Source organism: Myodes glareolus, chromosome X (assembly GCF_982192425.1).
Source record: "Myodes glareolus chromosome X, mMyoGla1.1, whole genome shotgun sequence".
In the NCBI taxonomy this organism is placed as follows: domain Eukaryota; kingdom Metazoa; phylum Chordata; class Mammalia; order Rodentia; family Cricetidae; genus Myodes; species Myodes glareolus.
In genome coordinates this window covers 98,626,182-98,654,041 of record NC_142053.1, presented here as the reverse complement: position 1 = coordinate 98,654,041, position 27,860 = coordinate 98,626,182, and the positions used below count along the sequence as shown (strand labels likewise).

Below are 27,860 nucleotides of genomic sequence, written 5' to 3'. Positions count from 1 at the left end.
ATTACAATTCTGTTGCTTTCTTTGTTTGTTCTTGTTTTTTTGAGACAGGCTGTCACTGTGTATCTCTGACTGTCTTTGAACTCACTTTATAGATCAGATTCCTCTTGAAATCATAGAGATCTCCCCTGTCTGCCTCCTGAGTGCTGGGATTGAAAGCATGTGCCACCACTACCTGGCTGTGTTGATGTCTTAAAGGATAGAATTTATCACAAAATATAAATTTTGGTTTAAAGTATAGAGTTAGTATGTGTGAATAATGTTGTGTTACTACCAGCCTAAAATAAATTTTTATAAATATACAGTTTTCATATAAGCTCTGTTATAAAAAAAAACATTAGTAGACATGAAGATGATTAAAAATAGAAAAGAAAAGAAGAAGAACCTCAAAAGAATGAAGCTACAGGGGACAGTGAAACAAACTATAAACAAAATACCAGAAAACAGATTACCAAAGTATAACATAAGGGCTGGCTTGCTGGTGTTTCTGTCCCGCCCAGTACCCCAACAGGCCGGCAAGCCCCAAAGATAATCACACAGAGTCTATATTAGGTTATAAATTGATTGACCCATTAGCTCAGTCTTCTTATTAGCTCTTGTATCTTATATTAACCCATTATTCTTATCTAAATTAGCCACACAGCTCAGTACCATTCTCAGCCGGCAGGTTACATCTTGCTTCTTAGGGGTCTGGGCAGAAATGGTGAGGACTGGATTCCTCTTTCCCAGCATTCTCCTGTTCTACTTCCTGTCTGGTACCGACCTATACTTCCTACTTGGCCATCAGCATTTATTTAAAACATGATTGACAGAATACAGACAATTCTCCTGTACCACTTCCCCCTCTTATTTTTAAACAAAGGAAAATATCCATAGTCCAGTTTTTGGAAACGTGGGCATAATATTCCAGGCTATTTCCAGCTGGTTGGGGGTGCTGATAATCTTATGGGGACCTAAAGAAAATTTAGAATTATGATCAAGTCCTGACTGGAGTATCCTGTGAGTTTTGATCATCTCAGGCAGCATTTTGAATCTGTTCAGGATGTAGAACTCAGATATCTGGGCCATCTGTCCCTGCCAGAGATTTTTCAGGTGGTCTTCCTTGATTGAACTGGATTTTTCTTAACTCAGAATGAATCCACAGTTTCTCATTTCCTGTGGAAACAAAAGCAAAATCTCTTCTCCAAAGTAACATACCTTTTGACTTCAATTTTGAAGTCAAGGTATTTTCAAAATACTTATCTTGGATTAATTCAAGTATTTATAAACACATATCTTTTAGCAGCTGTTGCACCTTCTTCAGCATTCAAACAATTCAAAGAGAGCATAATAGCATACAGTATCAAGATTCTCTGTGTATTTTCCATCTTTATGTGGCTTTATTTTAACCTCTATTTCTTTTATTTTTACTTTTACTTTTTGAGACAGGTTCTCTGTATATCTTTGTCCTGGAATAACTCTGTAGACCAGGCTGTCCTTGAACTCACAGAGATCCATCTGTCTCTGCCTCCCCAGTGCAGGGATTAAAGGTGTGTGCTACCACACCTTGAAGTCACAGGCATCAATCTACCTCTGCCCCTTGAAGTCACAGAGGTCATTCTACCTCTGCCTCCCAAGTGTTGGGATTAAATGTGTGTACCACTACACCCAACTATTCTCTTTCTTTTCTTTTTAAGAGCGTTAACCATTTAGATTTTCTTCATCTTTGAATCTCTCTTTACTGTATATCTCTCTTTTTCTGACCACATGAGCCTTTAATTTACTAAGAATTATGGGTAGGATTAAAGCCGTGCCTTTGACGGCTGAATCCAGCCCATTCCTTAGCTTTCTGCAATTCCAGCCTTGTGGCTGAGGTACCAGCCAGAGCTGTGTTCATTGCCACAACTCTACAGTGTTTCAAGGTCCCTGCCAGCAAGCAAGCTGCAACATTCTGCTCACAGACCACACTCAGTCAGACTGGCTGCATGAAAGAGTCAGAGTTTGCCCTGGCAGAACGACCCAGAAAGCCAGCATTTTAAAATGGCACAGCTTTTTTCCTGCTACAGATAAAACCGAAAAGCATGCAGTCAGCTTTTCATCAACACCATTTAAGTGTTTCGTGGCAGGACCTCTTAAAAGAGCTGCAAGGTTTTGCAGCTAATGCTGAGTCAGGAAGCCTCTCTTAGATGAGAGCGCTTGCTTACCTCTAGCAAGCAGAGCAGACCCAAGTAATTACTGCTACCAAGAAACCATGCTTTATTCTTTCCCAAGCTTTCTCAAGTTTTCTGTGGATGCAGTTATCCACATGGGCGCCATTCTGTTGGACACCGTATGTAACATGAGGGAAGCAGGCCTGCTTTTGTCCTGCCCGGCTCCTGCACAGCTAGCCTTTCACCCGAAATAACAACACACAAATTATTTTCATTTAAATACTGCCTGACCCATTAGCTCTAGCCTCTTACTGGCTAAATCTCACATCTTGATTAACCCATTTCTAATAATGTGTGTGTCACCACGAGGTGGTGGCTTACCGGGAAGATTCTAACCTATGTCCATCTTGGGCTGGAGCTTCATAACATTGGCCTGCCTCTGCTTTCTTTCTCCCACAATTCTGTTCTGTCTTCCCCGCCTACCTATGTTCTGACCTATCAGGCCAAGCAGTTTTCTTTATTAATTAACCAATGAGAGCAACACATAGAAAGAAGACCCACCTACATCACCAAAGAAATAATAATCCTTACCTACCTATCAATAATTACTGTAAACATGTAAATTGAATTACCCAATCAAAAAACAAAGTGGTTTATTAGACAGAAGAAAAACAAGACTTTATGTTACCATCACGATTCCTTTCACCTATGGATTTCTCTCTCTCTCTCTCTCTCTCTCTCTCTCTTTCTCTCTCTCTCTGTGTGTGTGTATGTGTGCGTGTTTGCATGTGTGAATGGAGAGATTAGATATTATAATATCAGTAGTTGAGTTTAGTGGTCAACTTTCAACAATGAATAGAAAATCAATAAAAGAAACATCTCAATAGAAAATCAGTGAGGAAACACTGTACTTGAAATGTACTTTTGATAAAAATTGTGTCAGACTTCTACTTAACATTCCTCATACTATCAAAATACATATTCCTCTTGAATATTCTGAAAACATTCTCTAGAAAAGAACATATTTCAGACTACACTATACATCCTTTCAAATTTGAGAATATTGAAATATATCTTTTACGTAAAACAGTGGCACCATAGAAAAAGTATCAGTCAAACTTAGGTTTAAGTAGAATTTCATATTTTGAAAGACACAGAAACTATCAACAGCCTTGAACTAACAGGTCTTTAACTTAGCAAACTAAGTTCAGAATTAAACAACTCTACAACAGCACAGCCTTACAGTTCGTTCTGAATAAACAAAATAGGCTATGTTCCTATTTCAGAAACCATAAACTATATACTCAAGTTTCCTCAGACTCCCTTTACATTCTTAATTTTAGAACCATTCTTCAAAAGAAGACAATGAGATTCAAGTCTGAAGCAAAAGGAAGTATGTGCTTCCAAAACTGGAATGCTTGTGCTCCTGGAAACATTGGCATTCAGTCACTGAAACAATGTGTTTTTATTTATGATTGCTTCGCCTACTTTCAAAAGGGTTTGATGATGAGTTTATGGGCATACTTTAAAGAAACTAAGATGATAAAGCTGTTCATTACTTTTAGCTTGTAACGAAAATGTGGCTTCTTAAATTTTACCCATATTTTTACCTTTCTCTTTAGTATCTATTGTTTCCTTGATAATCACTGAGGACATGGTGTGCTTCTCTACAAATTAAATGAAAGCATAAGTTCATTTTTATTTAGCTGGTTCCACTGTCAGCTGGTATGTAATCCATTCCAGCAGTACATAAAGTGTCCCCAGAACATTAAAAGACAAGTTTAGTCCAACAAAATCACATCAAACCAGTAAGAGAGGAGTTGCAGTTCCAACAACATTATTAAGACAGGGTCCATGGCTTTAGTTAATGAATTTGTCAAACTCTAGTGTTTTACCTGCAGGATGTGCATGGTTTCACTTAGGAAAGAGTACCTGAAATGGTAAATTGAAACTCATGTATAAACAAGAATTATGCAACTGCTTTGTAAACCTTAAATAATAAATGTCACTAAATCTCTTTATGCTTTTGAAATTTTCCACACCATTCAATTGAATTAGATACAGGTTGTACTATGAAGTAATTAATTACTTACAGTATTTTTCTAGGACTGAATATTAGAGATGATCAGATATGTAAACAAAAGATGCTGTGTCTTAGACAAGCTTCTGTATGTTTATTGGGAATCCCTCTTAGTACACTAGCCCCTAGGGATGTTAGAGAGTCGGTACTGGACATTCCAAGAGGTGGATCAGCAATCAGCAACTGCTATGTCAAGGTCTCAGTAAAATGGAAGCTGTCTCTAGAGTTATCCAAAGGTTTCTCAAACACAGGCAAGTAAGATGGCACTTATATCAATGCAGCAATCAGGAGCACTCTTCCAGGGCTGGAATTAAGAGCCAGTGCTGCTCTGGCAAATTCAGTTCCCAGCACCCAATTAGGGCAGTTTACAACGTTCTGTAACTGCAGCTCCAGCTCCAGCTCTGGGGAACTTATGCTGTGTTTTTGGACTCCATTGGCAATTGCACTTGAATGTTTATACCTCCTGCACACCTGCAAGAACACATCAGCAAAAATAAGAACAAACCTTTTACAAAAGGAGTAGGTGTGAAATACAGAGACACACACATAGAAACCTAAAGAGAGGAAGAGAGGAGGAGGGGAGAAAGAGAGAGAGAGAGAGAGAGAGAGAGACAGAGACAGAGACAGAGACAGAGACAGAGAAGAGAGTAGCAGCTATAATTTACCGACAACCATATTCTCATGATCTCTGGAATGCCCAATAATGTCTCAGAGAGTTATTGGCAGATCCTGATTGCTTCACAAAGAATTTCAGAGGGATACACAATAGTGCTAAAATCAACAACAACAACAAAAATAGTCATTTTTTTACTGGGCCTCACCATAGTGGAAAGATTGTGATGTATTGGATGATGTTTGCTGCAGTATTCAAAGACTTTTTTTAAAATCTTCTTGCCCCAAAATAGTAAGGAAAACTATTTTTCTCACCCATAAATTCTTTGTAGTTAAATATGTGACACAAAATTGCCATTCAGGCTTGGAGAGATGGCAGAGGATACAAGGTCAATTCTCAGCACCCAAATTGGACCATTCACAAATTCTCTAACCAGTTCCAAAGATTCTGACAACGTCATCTGGCAAGCATACATGTATATGCATATACCAACAGAAACACACACATACATGTAAACAATTAGAGTAAATCTTTAATGTTCACCATCTTAAATTTTTTAAGGATACAGGACAATACTGTTAATTATATCTACCTTGTTCTATAACTACCTCTAGATAATTCATGATGTAGTCATGTTATATAATACCAATAGACCACCTATAAAGGTTAATAGTATCACAGTATATGTGCATATACTATATTGCTATAATACATATATATTTATTTTATTTAGCCTTCAAAAGACATTTTAGCGTCTTTAGTTCTAGACTAGCATGAATTATTCTAAAATTAATCTGTGTACAATTTCCTGTTTTCAGGTCTTTTAATTATATTCAGAATTTCTAGATCATATGTTAGTTCCAAATTTAATGTTTTGAGAAAACACATATAGTGGATGTGGATTTAAATATTTCCACATACTGACAAACCACAATTTTTTTATATCTTATGTCACATTAATTGTGTCTTTGGGATCCATTTCAAAAGGACAAAATAAGGAACCGGTACAGGAAATGGTATCATTTTTAATTTGTTCAAAGTTCCGTTTAAATACCATTATTTATTTGGCCCAAATGAAGCTATATTTTTAGATTATTTACTATTATTTTTATTATATATAGCTAATTGTTCTTCCTTAAGGATCCCTAGGTTAAAACTGTGATTAAAATTATATATATATGTATACATATACATATTTATAGGGATAGATAAATATACATAATACTTAAATACTCTGCTTAGTATGCTGCTTATCTTTCTAATCCATGTCACAAAAATCTTTGTTAAGAGCTTATTATGTGCTACACATTGAGGGTTTTTTTAACAGCTACATCAAGTGTCTGGGAATATGACTCTTAGTAGGGGATCTTATTTGACGTTTAAACAGTCTTAAACTGTTATTTTTTATTTTGTTAATACTTCCCAGGATTAAGAGGTAGCTTACTCAATCAAGTAAAAGCCTAATTTACACTGAATAGTTAATTATAAATTATTTTTTTCATGTCTAGGTTTTCCTTTGGGGGGGTAGAATCTGTATTATTACATTTCCTATAGTGAGATCTGCACACATTCTTTAGTTAAACCAAGTGGTTACATAAATATTATTCTGATACCACTTTGGGATTTGAGGATCATCCTTCACCAATATCACTGGCTTTACTTAGCTTTTCTCTCTTCATCTTTTGTACAGGGCAGTATAGTAATTTGCTTTGAATATACTTGTAATGGTCTATGAATTTGGCTGAATTTTTTTTCCAAACCTTTCTGATTTGGAGGTAAAATTAACATGACTGTGTGAATCTTTCACCTTGTATATTTCTCAACATTTTCTTTCCTTGTGGAAGCACATTGATTTCTAATTTTATGTAGAGACTACAGATACAGAAAATCATGGTTCTTCCTCACTTATATGAAATATGTTTTTCTATCCTGGACTCCAGAAATGATTTTTAATTTCTTACCCAATACTCTTGAATTGTTCTGTATTTCAATATGACAAATACCATCTTTTTAAATATTCAGAAAGAAACTATTTATGTTGCTTCCTGCTATTTAATTCAATGATAGTAAGAGGGGTTTTTATGTCCCTTAGGACAATAACCAATAGGCACATTGGTTATTGGTAATTTATTTATTTAAATTGTGTGATGAGGTTGTGTAATGAGGATGTGGTTGTATACATGCCATAGCATATATGTGCAAGCCAAACTTTTGAGAATTGGTTCTCTACTTCCACCTTGTGTGTTTCAGGGTCAAAGTTGACTTTTCAGGGTTGGTAGCAAGTATCCTTAGCCACTGAGCCATCTCAACAAGTCACCAAAGCAATGTGGTCATGTGAATCAATTTTGCCTTCTTTTGACACAGAACAATGAAATGAAAATAAAATATAATAGGATTGTATACATATACCTCATATAGCAATTAGTATGTGTTCAATCACTTATTAGTAAGTTGACTAATTTTCTAACAGAAAATGGAAAGAAACACAGTCATATAACAAAGGTACAAGTAGAATATGTTCTTGTATTTTTTATCAACCAAAGAAGACCTGTGAATTATAGAAAAACTGTGTGTGAACACTTCAAAGGAAAGATATCAGATACATTATGTGAGAGAGAGTATGTGTGTGTGTATGTGTTTGAAAAGTTTAGTGGGCATTTTATAGCTCTAACAAAAGTTGATAGTCTGCCTAATCATGTATCCATAAAACCAATTAAGATTTTAGACTACAGAAATGTTCTTCAAACATTTTGGAAAAAAATAAGAGTTCCTTCTTAAAGTCAACACCTTTTAATTAACAAAGTACTCAGAGCAAAGCTGTCATTTGCAATAGTATATTACACCTACTGTTATTTTTGTTTTACCAAAGTCAATTCAATTTAACTGTTTTAAATTTGTCATCTTGTTTAAATATGAAATAAATTTCACGGTTTTTGGTAAAATCATTTTCATTTTCTAGTGCAATGCATAAGTATGATAGAATCATTAGTAGTCAGACTATTTAAATGCATAATCTTTTTATATACATAACCTCAGATGTATATATATATATATAATGTTTGTATCTCTGTAAGTTTATAAGGTATGTTGTCATATCTATTTTATAGATAACATGATAGAACAAGAAAGATTTCAAGATATCTCTCTAGATCAGTGGTTCTCAACTTCCTAATGCTGCAACCCTTTAATACAGCTTCTCATGGTGTGTTGACTCCTCAGTCTTAAAATTATTCTGTTACTACTTCATAACTGTAATTTTGATACTGTTATGAATTGCAATGTAACTGTGTTTTCCGAAGGTCTTAGATGACCCTTGTGAAAGGATCATTCTACCCACAAATGGATCATAACTCATAGGTTTAGGCTATTTTTTAAAAATATTTATTTATTTGTTATGTATATAATATTCTGTGTGTGTGTCTGCCTGCAGGCCAGAAGAGGGTATCAGATCCCGTTTCAGATGGTTGTGAGCCACCATGTGGTTGCTGGGAATGGAACTCAGGACCTTTGGGAGAGCAGGAAATGCTCTTAACCGCTGAGTCATGTCTCCAGCCCCTAGGTTTAGGTTATTAAATGAGGTATAGAGAAGATGTAGAATACCTGCTGGGATGAGATCTACCATGGGATGTGGTTTATGTATCTAGTGCCACTCCACTGAAGAAAGTATTAAGTGCTATTCAATGTTTGTGATCCAGAAGGGCTGTTGTCTGCCTTACTGAGACTTTTTTTTAACATACTTATCCCGATCCTTCCAAACAAAACCCATTTACTTTTAATGTGCAAGGACATTAAAGTATCTGATGACCTGTGTCAATTGGATTATGCAAAATCAAGTGTAAGGGAGAATGATGAATGGAAAATTCAGAATATAGATTCTAGAACACAATACTACCATGGAACCAATCAAGACTTGACAATCGAGCAGATGAATGTGTACACTTTGTGGACATAAGTTTTCTTCTTCTACCATGGGGGCCCCAGGGAGCAAACTCAGGTTATCAGGCTCAGTGAGAGTTCCTTTCCTCAGAGACAACTCATCAACCTTCATGTAAGCTGGAAAAAGCACCTGGATTCAGAAATCACCTTAACAAAAACATCAGAAGTCTAGATTGCTGGGCTAGCAAACACTCATTCTATTGTATCTTATCTCTGTAACATTGGGAGAATTATTTAAACTGTATTGGGTTTCAGTTAGTTACACTATATGATTATGATAGTACACCTCTCTCCTAGATAGTTGGCCTAACCATTTGTTCAGACACAGCAATAAGTTGGTAATTTCTAATTTTCTAGGCATGGCAAAGAGCAATATTCTAGCATTGTTGCTAAAGTGAACATTTCCGCATCAGTCTTTACTTATGCAATGATGAGAATATTACTGACTTCATGGAATTGTCCTAAGGGGGCAATATTATGATATACAGTAAATCAAATTCTATTATTTTTCCAACAGTCAGTATGACAGATGGGATTTTTTTCTCAGCACTTCCCTTTGCTATAGCATACCAAGAAGTTATGTAACACACATATACACAAATTAAAATATTGTAAACATTTTTCTAAAACATAGTTAAAATCTAAATAGGAAAATACTTACACATAGTCTACATTTTGCCCTTCCAGAAACATATATTTACAGTTTATTGTTAAATTTATGACTCATTGTATATAGAAGACTTTTAAGTATACCAAAATGTTTAATGAATATGGGCTTTGTAACTATATATTTCAATTAATTCTTTGAAAATATCATTCATTATATTTTGATGGTATTCAACCACCTCTGTGCTGCAACTCCTCTCATATTAACCTCCTATTCCATACCCACCTCATTTTAAGAATAACCCATCGAGTCCCATTAGTACTATGTACTCTTGAAAGAGTCTCCACTGGAACATGTTACACCTATCAGAGGTCACACCCTTAAAGAACACTAACTCTGAGTCTTCCATCAACTACCTTGATGGGTTTTGTAGTGTTAAAAGTGTCTATGTATGCTACTGGGGGAGAAATAGGATTAATCAGAATATACAGATATGACGCTATGAGCTAAATAATGAATGGCCTGGAGGGATAAGTCTACAGATGGGATAGTAGCATGGATAGTAACAGTGAGTTTTAAAGTCTGCTCCACAAGAGAGAACTCATGTATGGTACTAGCTAGATGAGAAACCTGTGACTGCCTAGGTCATAGATCCTTTGGGGAGAACCCAATATTTATCACTCTGCCAAATGAACTTAGTTTATAACTACCTTCTAAATACACATCTCTATATTCATAGCATAGTACAGATCTCAACTTTCATTAGAGAATTTTTTTGTGATAGATACAGAGACCCACAACTAGCCAATAGGCCCAGAATAAGAGTCTGTGTAGTGATGAGCTCTAAATGGTGTATCTATACCATACCTCACCCCCTAAGGTTTGGTTGTCTTCATGGAAGAAAGAGTGGGAAAATTATGATTGTGGAGGTCAGCAGCACACTGTATTTTATGGAACTAAAGTAGGTCCATTGAAAACAGGAACTCACAGTGGTTATGACTATCTGTACAAGACTTGTATATGATCAGATCAATCAAAATCCCAGTAAAGAGTCAAGAAATGATCAGAAATTCCCACCCATAGCTGAGAAACTAAAAAGCTATTGGCAGTTGATGGCTGGAGAGAGAGAGAGAGAAAGAGAGAGAGAGAGAGAGAGAGAGAGAGAGAGAGAGAGAGTTAGTTCTCCTCAAGTTTGTGACCTCTCATGAACACGCATGTTCCAGTAGATCATCCTACACCCATACATATACACACAACCTAAAATAACTCTGCTTTTTTATTTAGTTATTCATTTTTGTATCAGCAAAAGTGACTTTTTACTTTTTTATTATTATTATTAAAAAATTTCTGCCTCCTCGCTACCTCCCTTTTCTCTTCCCCTTCCCCCACTCCCCTCCCCCTCCCTCTCCAATCCAAAGAGCAGTCCAGGTTCCCTGCCCTGTGGAAAGCCCAAGGTCCTCCCGCCTCCATCCAGGTCCAGGAAAGTGTGCAACCAAACAAATTAGGCTACCAAAAAGCCAGTACATGCAGTAGGTTCAAAACCCAGTGCCATTGTCCTTGGCTTCTCAGTCAGGCCTCATTGTCTGCCACGTTCAGAGAGTCCAGTTTGATCCCATGCTCTTTCAGCTTCAAATTGAAAAGGAAAGGTGATTGAGGGTAGAGGAGGCATTTGAGGAGAGGCAATGGGAGGTGGTGAAATTAAAACATGTCATATCCATGTATAAATTTTCAAACAATAAAAGACTTGAAGGGGTGCTGTCAAAGAATACCTTGAAATCTTCTTAGTTTATTCTATGCTGCTAGAAGTCAGTTTGTATTTATTTTAGGAGCATGCTTTCCAGTTCACCTAATGATCTGCAGTAAACTTCTAGAGTTAGATTTTAATTCTCCTCTCAGCCATACCTATATATCATTTCTGAGGAACCAATTCCTTGGTTGAGATTTCTTGTATAATATCTAACCCTAATTTATATAGGGGAGGAGAGTGCAAGTATATAAACAACTCCATACTATAGATCACAAGATGATAGTTTTGCTTCAGATTAGGTTTCCTGCTTTTCAGAAATGCTCTCAGTAGTGAGATGTCTTTACAAAACAATGTTTCTTATTTCTTCAGTGTTAGCTTTCTCCTTACTACTTTTATGTATTATGTTTCAATTCTGACACCTGCAACACTTTTCATTCTGCCTTACTCTTCTGTCTGTGGGAAGTGACGGGTGTTCCCTAGACAATAGAAAGAGAAGAAGCATCCTTCTACCTCTCCCAGCTTCTTAATGAGGAGACCACCTCAAAAGTATGAATAATAATGCAGTCACTGAAATGAATACATTGTCACCTAAGAGCATAAATGTGCACACTTTTGATGTGCTTTGAATAACTCCCTTGTACACATCTATGAGATCTTCCACTAAAATGCCATTTCCAGTGCTTCCTGAATACTTTCCTTCTGAACCACTTAACTCCAGTATTTCATTGCTGCTTCTCTCCTGGTTATAAATGTGATGCTGTCACATTTGTCTATAAAACAGATGAACAGATCCTTCCTTTTGTCACTGGTTTCTGATCATCCTTCTGTATGTTGCTACCAAGGCATCATTCACACCAGCAAATTTATCTCGGCATCATTTAGTTAATATAGGGCAGCAAACAGGCAGCAGACCGAGTTTTCCCCAATTTTTCATGTCTTCATTCCTCATCTCTCACTTGCCCGTCATATTTTTAAAAGTATTTTATAATCGACCAAGTAATTATAAAATAGTAATACTTAACATTAATGACTAGCTTTTTAGCACCTCACTAATACTGTGATAATGACAATGGCGACAATGACAATGATGATGATGATGATGATGATGATATTGTGTGGCATTGCTGTATTCACATTCTTGTATTATCATTGAGTCCAGACAACTTCCACTGTGACATTTACTCTGTGATTTTCTTCCCTTATTGATGAGAAAAGCTCAGTATTAGAGAGGTTGAATAACTTAAGCAAGGTCTCAGGGTTCCTAAGGCAGACAGCAGGATTCTCACCCATGTGTCTTGCCTGAAGACTCTATGTATCCATTGAAGTATTCAACGCTATTAATTTTAATTTGGGATTTTAATGACCTTGAAATAGTGTTTTAAATCAAAAAGAAAAGTTTTACTAGCTATTACTTTTAAAAACTAATAGGCCTTGCTTTTTCTTCACTGTTATCTACCACTTTATTGCCAAAACAGAAGATAAAATGTGAAGTGTTCCCACTGTAAGATGCAGAGAGTTTCTTCCTACTAAGTACTTTTATTATTCCAAAAAATCAGAAATCAGAAATATGACCTTATACAATATTTAGGTTTTTTATTTTCTTCCTTGAATGGTCAATAAATATATAAGTCTTACCTAGAAATATCCCAATAGTTTTGTTTATAAACTTCACAAACTATATGACTCTTACTGAAAAAATTAAATTTTTAAAGCATGAAAATAAGTTTAAAAATTTTTAAAGATTATCGAACATTTGAATGTTGTCTGATATATACCCTATAAAGTATTCACATTGTTAGATTCATTGTGAGAAGTCTTGACTCAAACTGTTAGCTATCAACTAATGTTTATTGTTACTGAAAGCGGCTCATTTGCTTGTTTCTCATATTTTCTCTCTTCTTTTCTTCCTTCTTTCAAAAACACTAGCTTCTGGTCAGACTGTTACTCTAGTGACACAGTCTGTGGTTACCAAGGAAACTGTCATCTCCAAACTAGAAATGCCATCTTCTTTGCTGTTGGAGGTACCTGCTCTGGCAGACTTCAACCGAGCTTGGACAGAACTTACGGAATGGCTTTCTCTGCTTGATCGAGTTATAAAATCACAGAGGGTGATGGTGGGTGATCTCGAGGACATCAATGAGATGATCAACAAACAAAAGGTATGGATAAAAACAATAAGTAGAAAATCTGTAAGAGATTTTTCCTTAAAGTGCACATTTTCACTTGACATGTCCCTCTCCTTTATGACTTACCACCAGTTTTTAGGCTCCCTTATTTTCTGTTAGCAAACACAGTCCACGCTCTACTTTGATCAACCTAAATACGATCAAAGGCATGACTTAATTGTCTGAAGGAGTCATAATTTAAAGGGGGAAGAAGAAGTGAGGGACAAACATATAAACCTTATAAGTATAGGTGGTTCAGGTAAATTCTGTAAACAACTGATTTTTTTATATCTTTAATACAAAATAATTCGCTCAGTTGCGCTGATTACATTTAAACTATTTGTTTTGGCACTGTGCAGCCATAATATATTACAAAGATAAAAATAATAATCTGGGACTTGCTTATTATCCACTACTCTGAATTGTCTATGCCAGTATTCTACCTCAAGTCATAAGGATAATTGACAGTTAGAAATAAATAAGACAAGTAACAAAATACAACATATTTCAAATACCCTGGATCTCAGTATTAGGTTTTATGCTTCACCATATTCAAATAAGCAAACTTTAATAAGGCAGCATCTCATTTCTCACCATCATTGAAAATCATTTGCTGAAATTACCCAATCAATTAGAAACTCAAGAATTCATTCCTAAAAATGTGCTTTACCTGGATACTTCAACTATGCTATATGTCTTTTCTTTTTCTATTGGAGAAAAAATTGCAATTTTGAAAGTTTTATACATGGTAGTCATTTCACTTGTAAAAGCACTGAAGAACTTCTAAAGAAACAATAAATTGTGCTGAATGTGTTTGAATGTTACAGAATTTTTTTTCTTTCTTTTGAAAGTAAAGCAGAGAGCAAGCCAGAAATAGGGGAACAATAAAATGAATTTGATGATTAAGAAACGAGTAGCATTTAAACTACCTTGAAGCTGATGTGGTGGTTAGTAGCCACAGGAAGTTTCTGAGTTCAAGGCCAGCCTCTGTTGTATAGCAATATCAAAACAAAATGATTTTTAAAAAGTACCTTGTACTCTTAAGAACACAATTTTGTGGGTTTTTCTAGTTGATTACAAATGAAATGACGATAGTCAAGTCATTCGCCTCATCTTTGTGAATGCAGAGCCCATAAAAGGCACCTCCATTCACGTTTACCATATAGCTTTAGATAGTTACATAATAAAAGATTTAATTATAATTCATATGAATTTACACATTTTTATAACATTTATTTGTACCCACATTTATCTTCCAAAAAAATCACCTGAGGCTCATAGGTGTTCCATACACCTAGCAGATATCAGAAGTATTCTGATTATTGTCTGAATCTTACACCTGTATTCCTCCTTGACATATATACTATCTGTATTAATAACTGTAACTTGAGTCAGAATTTACTGGTTTATATGTATCTGTATACCTAATCTAGGCCAGGCCCTTTACTGAGCATTTTGCATTTGTACTGGCATGATACAGAAAAAGCATTCTATCAAAACTCATATCATTTTATCAGCACTTCAGGTAATATCATTTAGTAAAAGTATTATGCTATAATGCTTAAAGTGCAGACTTTGGAACTTTGACCTATGTGGCAAAGCTGTAAAAACTGTGGTGAGTTATTCTACCTCCCTAAACTTCAGATTGTCTATCTGTAGGATATAGCTATAACTGTGAGCTATACTGTTTACTATGAGAATTATATTGGATAGTGTCTGAAAATGTTTCCTTTTTGCATTGATTACTTTGAATATTAAACTACTGTTAGGAATAAATATTAGTTTTTGTGACAAACTCTAGAAAGCTTCATAGTTATATTTTTTGAATCATGTTACTGACACAATAGCTTCATGTAAAAGTCTGTTCCTTTATGTTAGTGGGCAAAAGAAATTTTAGTAATTTCTGATGGGTTTGTGAACCCAACTTTTTGAGAATATTATTAAGTGCTATCCAAAAGAATTAGTCTTTTCTAGATGGTGCTCTTAACTCAGTATTCTTCAAAAAGATGTAAAAATATAGTCCAAGAGGTAATTTAGAAGAGTTCTCACAGAAATAAAGTAGGGAGCATTGAGGAAGATGCCCAGTGTTATCCTTCTCTGGAAAAATAGTAAGAATGTTTTTCTTGCTTCTTTTTTGTATTAAAAATAATTCATATATACAATTCTAATTCTTACATGTCATAGATTTACTCCTTTTAGTGAAGAAAAGCACTCTAAATAGTGTATCTGCATACATATACTATGCTTGTGGCTATCTATGTGTGTATATATATATATATATATATATATATATATATATATATATATATATATATATGAGAGGAGGGACCAATAAGGAGATGTGAATTCTAGGAGAATTTTATTATACTAAAAAATAAAGAGTTTAATTATATAATTTTTAAATAAACAAACATACCCACCTTTAATAGTTAATGAGTAGGAAATGAGGCAACATTCCAAAAAGGGTTTTTTTTAACTGTGGTACTCTGTAGAGAAACATTTATTTATATATTGCTTTAATATAATTTTATTGAGCTGTTAACACAAGTGCTCATAATATATAATAAAGTGTAGATTTAAAAGGTTGAAATAAAAAATAATACTGTAAGGTTATTGTCTTACCTACCTTTCTATTAAAGTGAAGAGACACCATGAACAAGTCAACTGTAAGAAAACAAAGCATTTAACCGGAGGCTTGCTTACAGTTTCAAAGAGTTAATCCATTGTCCTCATGGTGAGAAGCAAGGAGGCATGGTATTGGAGCTGAGAGCTTTATATCCTGATCCACAGGCAGCAGGTAGACAGAAGAGAGAGAGAGAGAGAGAGAGAGAGAGAGAGAGAGAGAGAGAGAGAGAGAGAGAGAGAGAGATTGGGTTTCAATGCCCACTCCCAGTGACACAATTCTCCCAGCAAGACTAAACCTACTCCACCAAGGCCACAGCTCCTAATCCTTCTCAACAGTCTACCAGCTTGGAACCAAGCCTATGGGCACTGATCTCATTCTATCAACCACAGGTATATTTTAGAATAATAGCTACAACATGTTTGTCACTCATAATATGCCAGTCACTGCTCTAAATATGTTTTGTATAGTATTTATTGTTTTCAATAATTCTAGAAAACGAATACAAATACACAGTTGAATGCTGTGCCCAAAATCAAGAAAGAGGGATTTAAACTCGAGTAGTCTAGTTCCACAGTCCTGATTTTTAAATATGGTTTTCTACTCCCCTTAGTTTATGTGGGTGATAATCTCAGGAATTATTCTAGTGAAGATTGAAAACAAGAGAACATAATTGGGAATAAGTTCTTAAAGTTAAGCAAAACACTGAAGAGGAGGTGAGAATTAATCATTTAGAGGAAACAGGGACAGCACAAACAGAAGAAATGAATTAATATTTCACAGAGATGAGTGAAAACAACTTGCCGCCAAAGTTATGATTTGATGTCACTGAAATTAAGGTTATTATTGAAAAATCATAAGGCTGAACAGACAAGAATAAGACTAAGCAGTGGGGGTCTGTGACAAACAAACTTCCATGAGGGCCTTGGTACATGATGACCATCCTTAAAGACATTTAAACAGGAAAATGATACCAGGAAATAAAATTCGGTTAGTTTTTTCTCACGGTCCTTTGAGTACAGACAACAGAAATCATTATTTTATTAAATGAAAGAACAGAAACAAAAGCATTAGCCCAAAGGTAGGGGAATATGGCCTAGAAAAAGAAAAAACCTGTCCACCAGGAACTACTTAAGTCTCTTTATAATACATTATTATCTTCATTCTTTGTGACTCTGTGGAACTTCCAACTGAGTTACTTAGGCCATACCAGTCACCTACCTAAACAGAGAAAAGCAGAGAACCCTAAAAGTCCAAAGTCACTCACATATAGTCAGAGGTAATTTGATTTCAAGGAAATTAGAATCTATTGACAATAGATAATACAAAGATGCTCAGCAATGAATTCATAATCAATGCCCACTGTCCTAAGATAAGAATATGTAGAGTTAATTAAAGGGCAGAGCAAATGTGCTTTATTGAGAGTTGGTTCTCATTACATAGCAAATGGTTAACTATCTCAACTGTGATACATCCAGACCCAAAATTAGGATAATTTCTTGGCCATTAACCCATGTGAAAATTTGCTGGACCATTTAATTCCATGATTTCAATTTTGACAAGTGTAGATCGATTGGTGGATAATGTGAATGGCATGTAGTTCGAAAGCTCCAATTTTAGTATATTGCAATTTGGATGTAGGTTATGATTTGTAAGTGCAAGGCACCAGAAGTTAGGTACAGTGATGTAAGAAGCTACATTATGGCTCAGGAAGAAATTAGGACTGAATTTGTAAGATCCAGATAATAACTTAATCATTCATTGAAGTCACATATTAGGCTCAGAATTGCTACAAGGATATAGCATTTGAATGAGCTAGCTTTTTGTAGCTTTAGACTTTGAACTTTAAAATTATATATTTTATACAAAGCTTTTGTTCTCCTTATCATAAGTTTTTAAAATTAAATTCTTATCTTTAGAAATAAGGGGCAGCTAGAGATTTCAAATACAAACCATTTTACTAAGTGAATTATGTTACACAAATGAAGATGAAAGTTAAAATTACAACTTAATTAAAAACGAATATGTGGCCATTTGAAACATTAAGCAACTCTACTGATAAATTCAGACAAAGAAGTAGACTATTTTCTTTCAGAGGAATAGGGACTCATTATGTACAAACTCAGCATTTCAAAGTAGAATTTGAATGAAGCTCATACTTTTCTTTCTGTAAGTTCAAAATAATAACATTTATGGGTTTTAATGTGCATCTTGGTATCATAAAAACTGATTGAGATTGGAGTTTATTCCTGTGGGTCTCAGAGAGATTTCATGCGCTGCACGACAGTGACCTAAGGCAAGGATATTGATTATTCAGGTGTTTGAGTTCCTTCTAGTAAAACAGCTCTCCATCTTTTAGCATCTAAGTTCTTTTTTTGTACAACCTTATATAACAGCAAAAGTGTGCTATTCTTGTGTACACAGAAACTATATTTAGAATTCTGCAAAAAAAAAGCTGCAAATCGTCTGGTAAAAGAGATTTGCAAATGTTGTGTTTCAATTATCTTCCAACAAATGAATATGTTTCCAGTAGACAGCTTGTTACCCTTGGATCACTGCTTTGCGTTCACTCGGTTTACTTTTCTTAGCCTCTGTGAGCCAAATTCAGTATTATCTTCACTAAAGAGTATAAAGATCCATGTCAGGAACATCATGATGGCAAAAGGAAAGTCCCTTTAAGTGGAAAAAAAAATTACGAGTTCCAAATACAAAGGAAAACAATTCTTATATCTTTTATTATAAGCTTTTTGTGGAAAATGAAGCAATATACATGTTTTTCTTAAAGGTAAATAAGTTATATGAAACCAGATATTTCAAAGTCATAAGTGCAAATACAAGTCTTTGTGTATTTCAGTTCAATGCATTGTGAAATGTTCTGTCAAAACATTACAAAGAAACTTTGAATTGTAGTATTTAAATGAGTTCAGATGAAGGCTAATAGAGTATATTTTCACTGAAATGCCCACAGGATTCCCCCAAAATGTTTTCCTTTGTTAATAGTGAATTCTGTTTATAAATTTCCTTGCTTGAGTCTAGGATCTCTTTATTATTTTCAAAGGAGTATTCCCTAACCCATATCAACAAGCAATAAGGGCAATGAAATGTTTTCTACTTTAAGTTTTAAAAGGAATATAATGTTATTATATCCTAAATTTTAATGCCTGCCTTTTGGAATTTTATGCTTCACATTAAGTTTAGATCCTTAAGGCTATTACTGAAGTTACAAAGTATTAGGATGAAAGTTCTTTTTTACCCTTAATGCTAGGGCAGACACAGCTAATGTCACGTTAGGTCCATGGATATTTTATCCTTTATGTCTTCTATCAAAATTTGAAACCCTATATTAACAGATCAATTTAGAATCAGGTAGGGGCCCATAAGAAAAATTAATGGGAAAGAGAGCTATGCAAGAGTTTGGATTTCAACTTTATTTCTTTGTAGATGGTACTGAACCACTGCAAATTAAATGATGCAATAATCATATGCCATTAGAAACAGAAGCATTTGCCTTATTTATCCACACATTTCTTAATATGATTATGTATGAGCACATGTATGTATATGTGCATACATATTCACAATTCAATATTCCTTGATAGTATTTTGATAAAAAAATAAGTGGTGCCTCCTGAAACTGAGAAGTTTCTATAAAGAGAAAGACATGGTCAACAAGAAAAAATGGCAGCACAGAATAGAAAAATATCTTCATCAACCCCAAACTGGACAGAGGACTGATCTCTAAAACATATAAAGAACTCAACAAACTTGTCATCAAAAGAACAATTAATCCAATAAAATGTGTAACAGACCTAAACAGAGAATTCTCTATAGAGGAATCTAAAATGGCTAAAAGACACTTAAGAAAATGGTCACTCCTTAGCCATCAGAGAAATAAAAATCAAAAGAACTCCGAGATTTCGTCTTAAATGGCCAAGATCAAAAACACTGATGAGTTCTATGAAGTAAATTAGTTTTATGGGGACCATGGGAGAGAGTTGAAGGGAGGGAAAAAGCAGGAAGGGGAGCAGAGAAAAATGTATAGATCAACAAAATAGAAAAAAAAATCAGTCAATCGAATTGAAATACACAAAGAGATACATTTGTATTTGTGAATTTGAAACATGTGGTTTCATATAGCTGGCTTTTTAAAGAAAAATATGTATAAAAGAAAAATTTTAGCTCAGACTAAGGTAAATAGTGAATAGTGGAACAATATTTTTTTTAAAGGGAGAGGAAGGAAGCTAGGACTGCCACTCAGTGTCTGAGTACTTTCCTAACATGTCAAAGAGACTAAATTACACCCAAACACCACAAAAGTATATCAACTGTTTTTAAGAACTTTTTGGCTATACTGGGTTTTTTGTTTTGCCATATAAACTTGATTATTGTTCTCTCAAGGTCTGTGAAGAATTTTGTTGTCATTTTGATGGGGATTGCATTGAATCTGTAGATTGCTTTTGGTAGAATTGCCATTTTTACTATGTTGATCCTCCCAATCCAAGAGCAAGGGATATCTTTCCATTTTCTGGTATCCTCCTCAATTTCTTTCTTCAAAGACTTAAAGTTCTTGTCAAATAAGTCTTTCACTTCCGTGGTTAGAGTTACCCCAAGATACTTTATTCTATTTGTGGCTATCGTGAAAGGTGATGTTTCTCTGATTTCCCTCTCTGTATCTTTGTTCTTTGTGAATAGGAGGGCAACTGATTTTTTGGAGTTGATCTTGTATCCTGCCACAGTACTAAAGGTGTTGATCAGCTGTAGGAGTTCTTTGGTAGAGTTTTTGGGGTCGCTCATGTATACTATCATATTGTCTGCAAATAACGAGAGTTTAACTTCTTCCTTTCCAATTTGAATCCCCTTGATCTCTTTATGCTGTCTTATTGCTATTGTTAGCACTTCAAGCACTATATTGAAGAGGTATGGAGAGAGTGGACAGCCTTGTCTTGTTCCTGATTTTAGTGGGATGGCTTTGAGTTTCTCTCCATTTAATTTAATGTTAGCTGTCAGCTTGCTGTATATTGCTTTTATTATATTTAAGAATGAACCTTGTATCCCTAATCTCTCCAACACCTTTATCATAAAGGGGTATTGAATTTTGTCAAAAGCTTTTTCAGCATCTAATGAAATGATCATATGTTTTTTTTTTCCTTCAGTTTATTTATATGATGGATTACGTTGATAGATTTGCATATGTTGAACCAGCCCTGCCTCTCTGGGATGAAGCCTACTTGATCATTATGTATAATTTAGGATGTGTTCTTGGATTCTGTTTGCCTGTATTTTATTGAGAATTTTTGCATCGATGTTCGTGAGTGAGATTGGTCTGTAATGAAGAATACCTTTTCACTCATCCTTTATTTATTGAACACTTGGTGACACTGCTCAGTGTTATCCATTCTTAGACATTTGAATTTAAAAAGCTATAAGCAGTTGTTTATAATATAACCTCTTTAAGGAAAAAGAAATTGGTAAAAAGTAATTATTGCCAGAAAAGGAAAAAAGAAGAGAGAAAAGAAAAGAAAAGGAACTATGGTTATTTCACTCAAATACCCATTAAAATAAATAACTCTGTGAATTAATATTTAGTTTCTTTTTCTAACTATTTTACTTCTTTTCACATATAACATAATGCTGTGTTGTATTTCTTTTCACTTGTGACTGGATAATTTTCACTTGATACTGTGGGAGTGAGAACTACATTTTCTGCTGTGTATGAATTATTTTACCTATCAGTAACTTCAGTAATTGATCCATAATTTCCATAATAATCATAGTTGCTTTCATTTTGAAAGAGAAAAAGATATAACTATTTTCATGTAGCATTTTATGAATTTATTGAAAACAATATTTGATTTTGAAAATGTATTAGAATCATTTTATTCAACTTATAAAATAACTTTGACTCTAATCCTAATAATATACAAATACCTTCAGGCTCTTTTTGTATTTTATATTCTGCATAAACAAGTAGCATAAAATGTAAGAATTATACATCTCCTAGGTTTTATTTAAGGAAAGACTGTAATATGTATTATTTATCTCAAGAATCAAAAGGTTTTGATTGTAATTACGTATTTTTCCATTTAATTATAGAAGAATAATAAGCATTGAAGTGATTAATTTGATTAGAGCATACAAAATTTATGTATATTCATCCCTAGTCTTACATGTAAGCCATCCAACTAGAAATAATAAAAATAAAATTCATGGGGAGGTTTGGAGTAAAGGAATACATGCTAGTATTTCCCATCTATCTTTTTACTTTAGATAGTTTAAGTTACATATAGATCATGATGTAAATTTTAAGTGAAAATTTTCAAAATTACAATGTTCATGCATCTCAATTAGTCACTGTTCTTTGTACTGTGATGAATCTCTTGCCAGCTTTCTCTACATAAGGCATGTAAGCCCTCACTTTGTCCCATATGTCCATACATATCCTTGTTGGTCTTTTGATAACTATATTGATGATCAGATCCTTTATGGATACGACAGTGCTTATCCTCATATAACCCCCCAATTCACTTAATTATCCTAAGGTTGAAAGGTAGTGATGCTAGCAATTTCAACTTCTAAAAGTGAAGACAATGCTTTCTTTAAGTCCAAAGATGAAAGCTCTTTCTTGAGGAGGGAAAGAAAAGCAATCACATAATGAGCTTAATATGGTTTACAGTAAGAGCAAAAGTCTGTGAAATTGTCAAATGAAATTCATGCTTGTTTCCCTATCTCACTTTCAGCAGCAATTGTGAGAGTCATAACATGTCATTACTGCTTAGTCAAAATGGAGGAAACGTAGGAACTTACAGAGTTTAAGAAATCTGCAGTTTTAGCCTCATATTTTGGGTCTTAGAACAGCCTTCTGTGGATAAGGCAATGACTATTAAAGAGACACTAACTTGATTCTACTTTAAAAATAGAGAAAAAAGAATAATCTTCACTTGGTTCCTTCATGCTTTTAGCCTCCATATAAAAAAGTACCAAATTATAGGGAGAGGAGGACATAATCTATAGCAATTTTATTGATGCAAAACTTTTTGTCATTTAATAGCATAGAACATAATAAAAATCGTCTATAGATTGATTTGAGTGATAGAAATGCCAGAATTCCCTTTTACTCTGCTTACACAAGTTTTATTCTTTCTTTTTTAAAGTTACATAATAGGCATTTGACACTAGAAGAGCACCAGATGACAGTATTGGAGAGAATGGATGCAGGCAAGATGCTATCAGTAAGAATCATTTTCAGTTAAAAGAGGTTTCTAAAAATGAGCGTATAGATTATTTTAGGATCAAGACACTTTTAAGATGAAAATCATGCAGCTATTTCAAGGTGTGAATTTCTTCAAGATCCAATTATGAAGTGATCACACCAAGGACAAGGTTCACACTCCCTCAAGTTGATTGTAAGAAGGAGAAATATAGAGTAGACAAACTGCTCAGAACATTGAAGCCTTTGAGGTAAATTTCTGACTGTTCTGTGAAATATATTTGGACCATTCTAATCTTGATCTTTTAAATCAATAATGCTATGAAATCTGTTTTCTCCATTAACTACAGATTTTTATGAAACTCTTCTACTTTGCTTGGCCTTTTCTTTTTTGATGTTGGTGCTTTGTATATTTATGTTTTAACACTTGAAATGAATTTAAAGCACCTTAAAAACAGGCTGAATACATATATGTTTTAAAAATACTTGATATTACTTTATTTTTATTAACACAGTGGTTTTACTCAGCATTTGGAGTTTAACAATCTGTTATAGAGGCATATTCATATCTTTATTTTAATTGTGGATGTTTATTTTAATTGTTGAATTCAGCACAGTTTATTTTGGTGTTGGTCAATAAATGAAAAGTCATTGAGGATTAAATTTACTACATTTAGAAAAAGCAATTAAATATCCAAAACTCTAAGAATTTTAGAAGCTAAAGGCTTTCCCCATTAATCAACTGTCTTCAATTTTCTTTTGACTGGTTACATATGACAAAATTCTCACTGTAAATGGCTTATATAGATCGGACAGCATTATTCTCACAATGTAAAAAGAGACAGAATGATGCATCTCAGACTTGTAAAAATATCATAAACCACCACATATTCCAATTCTTTTCTCCACCCTCAACCGCCTTCTAAATGGACTTTCTTGTCACTGTCATTGAGGCAGTTACTTTGCCTGCAGGCACCATGTCTGTGTTCAAAATGTAAGATGGACGAAATGGGCCAAGGTAGAACATGTTCTAAGTAGGTCGCTCTATTTCTAAGGATAGCAAAACCTTCTAGCATCATCAAACAGAAGTCTACCTACTCCAAACTATTCCAAACTGCCAGAAATCCTGGGAGAGTTGAATATTTTGTTAGAGTGTGTTTCTATATTCATATCTCAAAATGAGAAAAAATCAATGACCTACTCTTAAAACTTGTCTATGCTGAATAATATTTGGGTTTCTTTTACTTAATAAATAAATAATGGATATTAGCTATCCAACTGTCTCTGCCTCCTAAGATAATTTGAACCAAGAGATATTCTTTTTTCCTTTTGACTTATTTCATATTAATTTATTTTTTATATTAATTTAGCTAAGTATTCTGATTCCATTTATCATCTTAGTTTTCTGATTACAAAAAATTGGTATGATGGCATAAATGTAAAGAGGTGATCCCACTACTCATGTGTAGTGTAAAACATTGGTTAATTTACAATATAATACTCCCTTACAAAAGTCACTGACAACAGAGAAAGACAGAACTTGAAATACACTATCTGTAGTTATATTTTCTCTTCTATTCTCTAGGAATATCCAAACAACTTATACTAACAAAACTCTGTGAATCTGTGTTGTGAATTACAGCCACTAGCTCGTGTGACTATTTTAACATCAGTTAACTAAAATTTTGATTTGCTTCTTCACTGATACTGGCCACTTTTCAAATGCTTAATAGCTGGTGGCCACCATATTGAACAACATAGATATGGGAAATTATCAATGTTGAAGAAAATATCAGTAGTCACTGATTCTCAGTATAGTATTCATTTAAATTTGTTTCATATATCAAAGTAAAATTATGAAAAAATAATATGTTATGTTACACCTGAATCTTACTACTAATAATGATTGCTTCTTAAATTTATATTGTAGGCTGAAAAGACATGGAATGTAATTTTAAAATTTTTACTGTGCTTTGATTAGCAAGATAGATAAGTCCTGTAGATCTATTATAGAACAGAGCCTACATGGGATATTACATTGTATATTTAACAATTTGCTAAAGGTTAAGTCATATTAGTTTTTACTGTCATATATCTTTATGAAATTATTATTTCAGTAATCTTTGCTCTAATCACTTTGTCAATAATCTGTGAGGTTTATACCAGAATAGCATTTGTGTTTCTTATTATAAGGAACCTACCAGCAATTTAAAAAATTTCCTTTCCCTTGGATTCATTATCTGAGAGAAAGAACTTAATACTACATCTACAAAATCATCTTTATAATAATGGATGTTATAATATATAGTAATCTATATCTAAAGTATCAAGTATAAAAATCTGCATGACAGTTTTGAGGAACAGCATATAATACAGGACAAAAATTAAAGGAATCAAAAGATCTCAAAAAATTTAGTATTTTCTTATCTAGATCTAAAATCAGCATTTGTTGTTTTTGCTCAAATGAGCAAAAATGTTTTTGCTCAAATCTGCTCAAAATGAGAAACTTTTTCTCTTCAGTGGTCAATTACAAAGAAGATCACTAGGATATATAAGAAGAACCACAAGTTCTAGTTGCTATTTTCATCTTATTATTTTCAAGTAACATTGTTCTGTTTTCTAAAATGCGGAATATATGAATAAATTCATATGCATTAATTTTAATTGATATGCATTGATATGTGGATTTAATTTATTTACATAGTATGTGTGTATAGATAAAAAAGATGGTGTGTATGGAGAATTGGACTTGTCAATGTGTTAGATTTTTCAATAGACTCATAGTTATATATCCGTGATGTACTGGTTATTTTTCTCATTACTGAAATCTTATAAGAAGCAACTTAGTGGAGCAGGGATTATTTTGACCATAAGAACTGGGAAGGTATAGAATCAGGAACATAAGCTACTTTCTCACATATGGGTTGACCAGGATTCAGCGGGAAAGGATAAGAAACAAAGCCAGGCCATAGTTTTTTAGGCCCTCAGCGATTCACTTGTGACATGAAGGCCCCAACTTGTAAAGGTCCCAGTAGAACCCCATGAGCTAACATCTAGGTGATTAGACAGAAGAATCTGTGAAGACAATTCCCATCCCAGCCACAGCACTTGAAACTTCTGATGACAGTACTCTCTGTTGCCAAGGGAACCCATCATGAGATGTGAAAGCTTTTATAACAAATGATTGATGCTCTTGCCTTTCATTTCATCATTTCTGAGGAAAAAAATCTTGTTATGTACCTCAAGATGACCTTAACTTAGTGATTCTCCTACCACATGTACCCTAATGGAGGGCTCAGGGGCATGCCTGGTTCATTTATTTTCTTTAGCTTCTCTTTGTCTAGTAGCAAACTACTTCCTTATATAAATCATAAAGAATAAAATTAGAGATAGTTTCCAAGCCCTAGTCTCTGTGAGCATACTATTTCATGGCCAAGATTATGTTCTGTCATATTTTCCTTCTTATCATGCTTGACATGTAGATATCAAAGTAAAAGTTGGACTGAACTTAAATTTGTGAAAGATAACCCTTTCTTGACAAACTTTCATGTTGGCTTATATATATTGGTAAACCATTTATCAAAAACTATAATATTTAAGATATACAAATATATCTTTGAATTATTTACATCTCCATTTGTATAAGTCCATTTCCTGTAAAAATAAATAAGCATGTAGTAGTTTCTTTATATTAAGAGGGTATTGAATATAGGTTGATACCAATGATTTTCAGAATTTTTAAAGTGGGGAAAGTGTTTTGAACATTTCTGCCATATAAGATCATTTTCGTATATGTGTGTGCTTGTGTATCTGTATAAGTTGATGCCACATGCGTAGAGTTGCCTGTGGAGGCTGGAAGAGAATATCCAGTTCCCTCAAGCTAGAGCTGTAGGTTTTTGTGAGCCAACTGATATGGGTGCTGGGAAACAAAGATGGGCTCTCTGGAGGTGCAGAGAGTGTTCTTACCTGCTGATAGATCTGTCCAGGCCCTCCTTCTGGATTTTTATGTACAAGAATGCACTTGAATATTTCATATAACCTTTAATCATGTGACAACACATTGTCAGAATTGTGGTACTTTTAGGTATTTAAACAAAAAACACTAACATCAATGCTAAAACCTTTGCTTTGCTTTGCTTTGCTTTACTTCCCCTTTCCACTTAGTTTTATTCTTTTCTAATATTACATAGCCTACAATTCTTTTAAGGTCCAGAATATGTAACTGATACATAAATTCTCTGAAGATGAAGTATGATTTGGTTTTTGTTATCATCCAAAATTGTGATGGTGTAACTTACAGTTTTCCTATTAGGAAAACAATCCCTCATTCCAAAATTATGTTGTTTCATTTTATAGTTATTCCTTCATAAATTAATTTGTTTGAGTTTAGACATTAAATCTAAATATTCTCCTTTAATGAGAAAATATTCTTAAGAAATATTCTTTAGGACACTTAAAGCTACAATACATTTTGATTATTCTGAACACAGGTGAATCAGAAATATATACTTTGTCTTTATCTTTTATAAATGAAATGAAATGTGGCTTTGAGAATTTTCTAAGATGCTTAAGGATCTAGTCTTGGAACATGGCTTCAGTTGCAATCAAAAATTTAATGCACACTAACTTAAGTATGAAAAGGACTTTATTGGTCCTTGTATAAGAAGCATTGTTTCAGCTTCAGACATGGTATTTCCAAAACCCCCAACTTCATTGTTCCGTTTTACCATGACAACTTCATTGTTCCGTTTTACCA

At 34.0% G+C, this 27,860-nt stretch overlaps 1 protein-coding gene across 8 annotated transcripts in view; it reads left to right on the top strand.

Annotated features, from left to right (window-relative positions):
• The window catches only part of Dmd (dystrophin), a 2,257,783-nt gene that overhangs the window by 1,617,384 nt on the left and 612,539 nt on the right, over positions 1–27,860 (top strand). For all 8 annotated transcript variants that reach the window (XM_085684598.2, XM_085684595.2, XM_087902601.1 and 5 more), the window contains one exon: positions 13,036–13,268. In XM_085684598.2, coding sequence (XP_085540724.2) covers positions 13,036–13,268 — 233 coding nt within the window. The remainder of the gene's footprint in view (positions 1–13,035; positions 13,269–27,860) is intronic.